Source organism: Tachysurus fulvidraco, chromosome 26 (assembly GCF_022655615.1).
Source record: "Tachysurus fulvidraco isolate hzauxx_2018 chromosome 26, HZAU_PFXX_2.0, whole genome shotgun sequence".
NCBI lineage: Eukaryota > Metazoa > Chordata > Actinopteri > Siluriformes > Bagridae > Tachysurus > Tachysurus fulvidraco.
The window spans coordinates 16888468-16895967 of record NC_062543.1 but is presented as its reverse complement, the minus strand read 5'-3'; the positions used below and the strand labels follow the sequence as shown (position 1 = coordinate 16895967).

Sequence of the window (7500 nt, the reverse complement as noted above, 5' to 3'; positions counted from 1 at the left end):
CTGCAGTCTTTATTTGCGTTTGAGTATAATCAGGTTTTCCCAGAAAACGGGTGGAGGGTGTATGAGGCTCAGGCGGAGTACAAGAGACAGGTACAGATTGTCTTATACTAGTCTTTGTGTAACATTTGTTTGTGTGTGTTTCTAATATGTGTATGTGTGTGTGTGTATGTGTGTGTGTGTGTGTGTGTGTGTGTGTGTGTGTGTGTGTGTGTGTGTGTGTGTCTAGGGTCTGCCCAATGAGAGTTGGAGGATTTCCAAGGTGAATGATCGCTATGAGTTGTGTGACTCGTATCCAGCTATACTTGTTGTCCCGGTAACTGTTACTGATGATGATCTTCGCCGCGTTGCCCCTTTTAGGGCCAGAGGTCGTATACCGGTCAGTGACATCATCACACAGACACACTTCTGTGAGTGACACTAAAATGGTACAGTCCCATACAGTGACACCATCATCAGCTCTGAACCACTGAGATGTGTGTGTGTGTGTGTGTGTGTGTGTGTGTGTGTGTGTGTGTATAGGTGTTGTCATGGCTGCACCCCCAGAGTCAGGCAGCAGTGGTACGGTCAGGACAGCCCATGTCGGGGGTTAGTGGGAAACGTTGCAGAGAAGATGAGAAGCTGCTACAGGCCATAATGGATGCCAACGCACAGTCTCACAAACTCTTTATCTTTGATGCTCGACCCAGCAGCAATGCTGCCGCTAACAAGGTCTCTCTCACACACACACACACACACACACACACACACACACACACACACACACACACACGTATATAAAGTCGCTACAGGACGTGCTCACTCGTTTGTCATTTTTGTCTTCTCCCAAACCAAAAGTAATGAAATATAGGTGTAAGTGTGTTTGTTTGTTTGTGTGTGTGTGTGTGTGTGTGTAGATGAAGGGAGGAGGGTATGAGAGTGAGGATGCATATCAGAATGCTGAGCTCGTCTTCCTTGATATACACAACATCCATGTGATGCGTGAGTCATTACGGAAACTGAAGGAGGTGGTCTACCCCAACATCGAGGAATCCCATTGGCTGTCCAACCTCGAGTCCACTCATTGGCTGGAGCACATCAAGGTGGAGTAAAATTATTTTAGAGTTATTACAATAATACAATGCAGGACGTTTATGGTGGATTTTAAATGCAGAACAAGATCTCCACAACATTGCTAAAGGTTTCTGACAGTCGTATGTGTGGCTCTCAGGAGCTCAGTGAGTGAGTGCTGTACCCGGTGTGGGACACTGACAGGTTCCCACATGTCCAATAAGTCCATTGGTGAAACTTAACTCAGTACTTAATATTCCAACTGTTAGGTTGTCCACAAGACAAATACACAACATAGAGCTGTCTAGTGTGGGGCTTGGCTTGCATGACCAGGACATTTTGGACAATTTCATGCTCCCATTTTTTGGAGAACATTGGGGAGGTCCCTTTCCTGTCCCAACATGCTGAGTGAGACTGATGTGGACAAACTTGACTGAGTCCTGACCTCAACCCTGAGTGTAGCCTGTCAGCCAGACCTTCTCGTCCTACATCAGTCGCTGACCTCACAAATGTGTTTCTAGAGGAATCGTCAAAAATCTAATAAACACAAACCTAAACCTTGTGGAAAGCCTGAATCCTTCCCAGAAGCTACACCGAGTTTAACCCCATATTTAACCCTGTGGATAACGAATGGGATCTCATTAAAGTTTATGTTCATATAAAGGCACAAAACATTTGGCAATACAGTGTTTAAGGTGTCTGCAGGAGTAAAGGCAGATTATTGAGTTCCTAACACAGGTACATACAATCAACACAGAGCACACAGAAATGTGTGTGTGTGTGTGTGTGTGTGTGTGTGTGTGTGCAGATGATATTAGCAGGTGCAGTGAGGATAGCGGAGAAGGTGGAATGCAGTAAGACGTCGGTGGTGATCCACTGTAGTGATGGCTGGGACAGAACAGCTCAGCTCTCCTCTCTCTGCATGCTGATGCTCGACTCACACTACAGGACCATCCGTGGATTTCAGAACCTCATTGAGAAAGAGTGGGTCAGCTACGGACACCGCTTCCAGCAGGTACACACACACACACACACACACACACACACACACACATCTTACACATACCCTGTCACATACACTCCATTCTATTCAGCTTTACTTATGTAGGTCATTTACACCTGACATAGTGACACATCTGGCTCTAACACCAGACGCTTACAGAGTGTATGAGTGTGAACCGAACTGCCCTGAATATTAATTAAGAGTGCAAAAAGTTATGCTTATTGCTAAAGGAAATGTTTATTAAAGAAAGAAGAAAGCATGAGTTAGGTCATGTGTGAGTGTGTGGTGTGTGGGTCAGACTGGGATTACTTATAACACACACCATCACATAGAGTGTGAGGAGCTTCTCTATCTATTACAGATATCTGTTACCTGCTAGCATTTACACAAGGTTTACTCTGTGTGTGTGTGTGTGTGTGTGTGTGTGTGTGTGTGTGTGTGTGTGTGTGTGTGTGTGTTACAGAGGGTGGGTCATGGTGATCAGAACCATACTGATGCTGATCGCTCCCCCATCTTCCTGCAGTTCATTGACTGTGTGTGGCAGATGGCACAGCAGGTCAGTTACCATAGTTACCATAACATCCCTGAAACTCCATCTACTGAGGTGTGTAATGTTTGATGACACTCAGGTGTGTGTGTGTGTGTGTGTATGTGTGTGTGTGTGTGTGTGTGTGTGTGTGTGTGTGTGTGTGTGTGTAGTTCCCTGCAGCATTTGAGTTTAACGAGTACTTCCTGTTGACGTTGCTGGATCATCTTTACAGCTGTCTTTTTGGAACGTTTCTGTTTAACTCAGAACAGCAGAAACTCTCTGAGGTGAGTGTGTGTTTGTGCACGAGTGTGTGTTTGTGCACGAGTGTGTGTTTGTGCATGAGTGCGTGTCCTTATTTACTATATAGTGCACTTAAACATCATCATCACTTGTTCTCTACTGCATTCTGTGTAGTGTGTGTGGTGGTTTGAAACACAGCCACAGTGGACTGATGATGGTCTGGTCCTAATGTAGTGCACTAGAAGGAAGAGAGTTTGGAGCACAGCCTGAGATTAAGTGGTGTGTGTGTGTGTGTGTGTGTGTGTGTGTGTGTGTGTGTAGGAGGCACAGAAGCGCACTGTCTCGCTTTGGTCATTTATTAACAGTCAGTGGGAGGAGTTTGTGAATCCTTTGTATGTTCACTACGACACACACGTGCTATTTCCCTCCGTCTCCATCCGACACCTACAGCTTTGGACCTCCTACTACATTCGCTGGAACCCCCGCCTCAGACCACAAGTATACACACACACATACACACACACACAATAAGTCAGCTTCACAGTGCTTTAGTAATATAAAGTATTTACAAACCTGTGTGTGTGTGTGTGTGTGTGTGTGTGTGTGTGTGTGTGTGTGTGTGTGTGTGTGTGTGTGTGTGCAGGAGCCATTGCATCAGCGCTATAAAGAGCTGCTTGCTAAAAGAGCGGAGCTTCAGAAACGAGTGGAGGAACTTCAGCATGAAGTAGCCAGTCGAGGATCTCCTGAGAAGGCGGGGTCACCCACTCCCCCCACTCCCCCCACTCCCACTATACAGTCCTTTATATGATTGACTATTTATTTGTCTGCCTCTCTGTGAGTTTCTGCCTCTTTGCCTCTTATCCTGTCTCTGTGACCAGTCTAAACTAAACACACTAATATACAAAGCTAATGTAGCGTTAAACTCTAACACATAATGCCTTATTAACACTACTTACTGATCAGTACTGTAGGATTTAGTCAGATTTGTGTCGTGACATACGGCTAAGTACCGTGACACACACTCAGAATTTGTTCTCTGCATTTAACCCATCCAAAGTGCACACACACACACACACACACACACACACACACACACACACACAGCAGTGAACACACACACACACACACACACACACAGCAGTGAACACACACACACACACAGCAGTGAACACACACACACACACAGCAGTGAACACACACACACACACAGCAGTGAACACACACACACACACCGTGAACACACACACACAGTGAACACACACACCGTGAACACACACACCGTGAACACACACCTGGAGCAGTGGGCAGCCATTTATGCTGCGGCGCCCGGGGAGCAGTTGGGGAGTTCGGTGCCTTGCTCAAGGGCACCTCAGTCATGGCCAGCCCGAGACTCGAACCCACAACCTTAGGGTTACGAGCCTTAGGTTACGACTCTCTAACCATTAGGCCCCTTTATATAAACCTGCCCAGTCACATGACCAAATCTGCTGTTCTCCATTAGTGTTATATTTACATATTAATGTGAATAGTGTATGCTGAGTGTAAAGTGAGAATGTTAAGGTGCGGTCACATCACGCTAGAGCTAGAGCCATTCAGAAGGCACAACTCAAACCTAATTACCATATTATTATTATATCATGGTTCTGACTTATCCCCTTGGCTTCTCTGTAATAAATAACAGCTGTGATCCAAAGGGTTTTGTGTTCTAAACAACTAACATTTTTCCAGCTTGACTTCTATTTTATTTAAATAAATGTTAATATTACTGCTGCTATTACTCCTAAATAAATGATTAGAATCTGATTATAACCTTGTTTAATGTTTGTTAAGGATGACTGCACTAAACACACTAAAATTATGTTCGGTGTTCCACAAGGTTCTGGTTTAGGCCCACTGCTTTTCCCCCTATATACAGTTGTGCTTAAAAGTTTGCATTCCTTGGGAGAATTTGCAAGATGTGAACCATGATTTAAAGATAACATGAGTGAGAAGGCAATTTTTTTTCTTATAGAAGTTAATATGTAAGAATGTTCCAACCATCAAACATAACAAATAAGAAAATAATCCCAGTTCAAAGATTTGCATATCTTTAGTTCTTAATATGGTGTGTTGTCCTTTTAACATCAATGATGTCATGCAGTCTTTTGTAATAATTGTGTATGAGCTCTTTAATTCTCTCAGGTGGTAGAGCTGCTCATTCTTCTTGTCCCATGTGGAGCTTTCTCACACAGCCCCAAAACATCAGAGATCAGAGATCACCACTTCTCAGATCAGAGTTTAATCAGCACTGACTGACATTTCCAACTGTTCCAACTTCTCCTGTTTAATAAAGTTCCTCTACGTTATCCCTCAGGTCCATCAGCAGGTCTTTTGTCTTCCCCATGGTCCAGTATCCAGCCAAGTCAGTGCATCACCTCATGAGCTGAGAAACTCACTGACTATTTATGTACAGACACTAATTACTATTACAACGAGTCCCATGTGTGGAAACGTCCCTTTAATAGACATTTAAAGCTCTGTGTGTCGACCTGTGTGTTTATAATGTGGCCAAACATTCAGGGAGGTGTAAACTTTTGATCAGAGATGTTTAGGTGATTTGAGTTATCATTATGTTTAATAAAGGGGTGAAACATAATTAAGTTATAATTAATGACTTCACTTGTCCACGATCCTTAAATAAGAAAAAAATCGTTTGCATTATCGGTCATATTTTTCATATAAATATTTTTCAATGTTTAACAATTTCTTTCAGGGTGTGCAAACTTTTAAACACAACTATATTTCCCCTGTTTAAAGTATTAGCTTCCACTGTTATGCTGATGACACACAGCTAAATGTTTAAAGGACATTAGACAGTGGATGTGCACTAACTGTTTAACTCTGACACACAGAAGATCTTGTACCAGGACCACAGACAGTCAGAAGTAAGTTTTCTGATTACAGAGTAACTCTGGATGGTCTTTCTATTACATCATGTGCAGCAGTAAAAGACCTCGGTGTGATTATTGATACCGGTCTCTCAGCTGAAGCTCACATAAATAATACCACAATGTTAGCCTTCTTTATCTCAGTAATAAATAAATCTCACCCTTAACTCCCATTTAGAGGGATGTACTATTACAAGTAGCTCGACAGTGAAAGACCTGGTGTTTATTAGACAGTAACTTGTCTTTTAAAAATCATATCGCCCATACTACCAAAACAGCCTTCTTCCACCTTAGAAACATTGCCAAGCTGAGAAACATCCTGTCTGTATCTGATGCTGAGAAGCTAGTTCATGCGTTCATGACCTCTAGACTGGACTATTGTAATGCATTACTAGGTGGTTGTCCTGCATCTTTAATAAATAGGTTACAGTTAGTCCAAAATGCAGCTGCCAGAGTTCTCACTAGGACAAGAAAGTATGACCTTTAACCCCAATGTTATCATCTCTATACTGGCTACCTGTTAAGTTTAGAACTGATTACAATCCGATTTAGAACTGATTACAATCCGATTACAATACGTTACAATCCTTCACGCTCTCTGAGATCACAAAACTCAGGACTTCTGCTAGTTCTCAGAATATCTAAGTCTACTAAAGGTGGTAGAGCGTTTTCTCATTTAGCTCCCAAACTTAGTGTTCGGGGCTCAGACACACTTTCCCAGTTTAAACGTAGATTAAAAACTCATCTCTTTAGTCAGGCGTACACATAATACATCCCATAATATCATGCACCAGTACATCAACATCCTCTGTGGGACGAAGCCTTTGGACGTCCACTGAGCCGAGGCCGACTCTAAGAATCCTGAGACATCTCCAGTTAGACTCTGTGGTACTCAGGAGATCAGAAGTCCATGAACCTCACACCAACACAACATTTAACTGACTGTATATTACAATCACACCCCCAGTCCTCAAGGATTCTAGGACCTCTGCTTTTCTCTATATACATGCTTCCATTAGGGAACATTATTAGAAGACATGGGATTAGTTTCCATTGTTATGCTGATGACACACAGTTATATATCTCATCAAAACCAGATGAAATAGCCACAGTGTCCAAATTTTGGTAGTATGGGCGATATGATTTTTAAAAGACAAGTTACTGTCTAATAAACACTGAGGTCTTTCACTGTCGAGCTACTTGTAATAGTACATCCCTCTAAATGAGAGTTAAGTTGTGAGAGTTTCTGTGCACTGGTTTTTGGACCTATGAGTAGTATTTCTGTCTTATCGGAGTTTAACAATAGAAAGTTGCAGCTCATCCAGTCTTTTATCTCTCTAAGGCACCGAGTTAATTTGGACACTGTGGCTATTTCATCTGGTTTTGATGAGATATATAACTGTGTGTCATCAGCATAACAATGGAAACTAATCCCATGTCTTCTAATAATGTTCCCTAATGGAAGCATGTATATAGAGAAAAGCAGAGGTCCTAGAACTGATCCTTGAGGGACCCCATAATTAACTGTTAATAAACTGGAAGATTCACCATTTAATTCTACAAAATGGTGTCGATCAGACAGGTAGGATCTAAACCAGCTTAAAGCCTGACCATGAATACCTGTGTAATATTGTAAGCGATCTAGAAGGATGTTGTGATCTATAGTGTCGAATGCAGCACTAAGGTCAAGTAGAACTAATAGTGACATACAGTCTTGGTCCGAAGCTAAGAACAAGTCGTTTGTAACTTTAACA

At 42.5% G+C, this 7500-nt stretch overlaps 1 protein-coding gene across 9 annotated transcripts in view; it reads left to right on the top strand.

Annotated features, from left to right (window-relative positions):
- The window catches only part of mtmr2 (myotubularin related protein 2), a 7597-nt gene extending 3656 nt beyond the window's left edge, over positions 1 to 3941 (top strand). For all 9 annotated transcript variants that reach the window (XM_027148333.2, XM_047809099.1, XM_047809098.1 and 6 more), the window contains 9 exons: positions 7 to 90; positions 227 to 376; positions 520 to 708; positions 894 to 1079; positions 1856 to 2062; positions 2514 to 2606; positions 2750 to 2863; positions 3141 to 3317; positions 3463 to 3941. In XM_027148333.2, coding sequence (XP_027004134.2) covers positions 7 to 90; positions 227 to 376; positions 520 to 708; positions 894 to 1079; positions 1856 to 2062; positions 2514 to 2606; positions 2750 to 2863; positions 3141 to 3317; positions 3463 to 3627 — 1365 coding nt within the window. In that variant the 3' untranslated portion in view covers positions 3628 to 3941. The remainder of the gene's footprint in view (positions 1 to 6; positions 91 to 226; positions 377 to 519; positions 709 to 893; positions 1080 to 1855; positions 2063 to 2513; positions 2607 to 2749; positions 2864 to 3140; positions 3318 to 3462) is intronic.
- The last annotated feature ends 3559 nt before the right edge of the window (positions 3942 to 7500 follow it).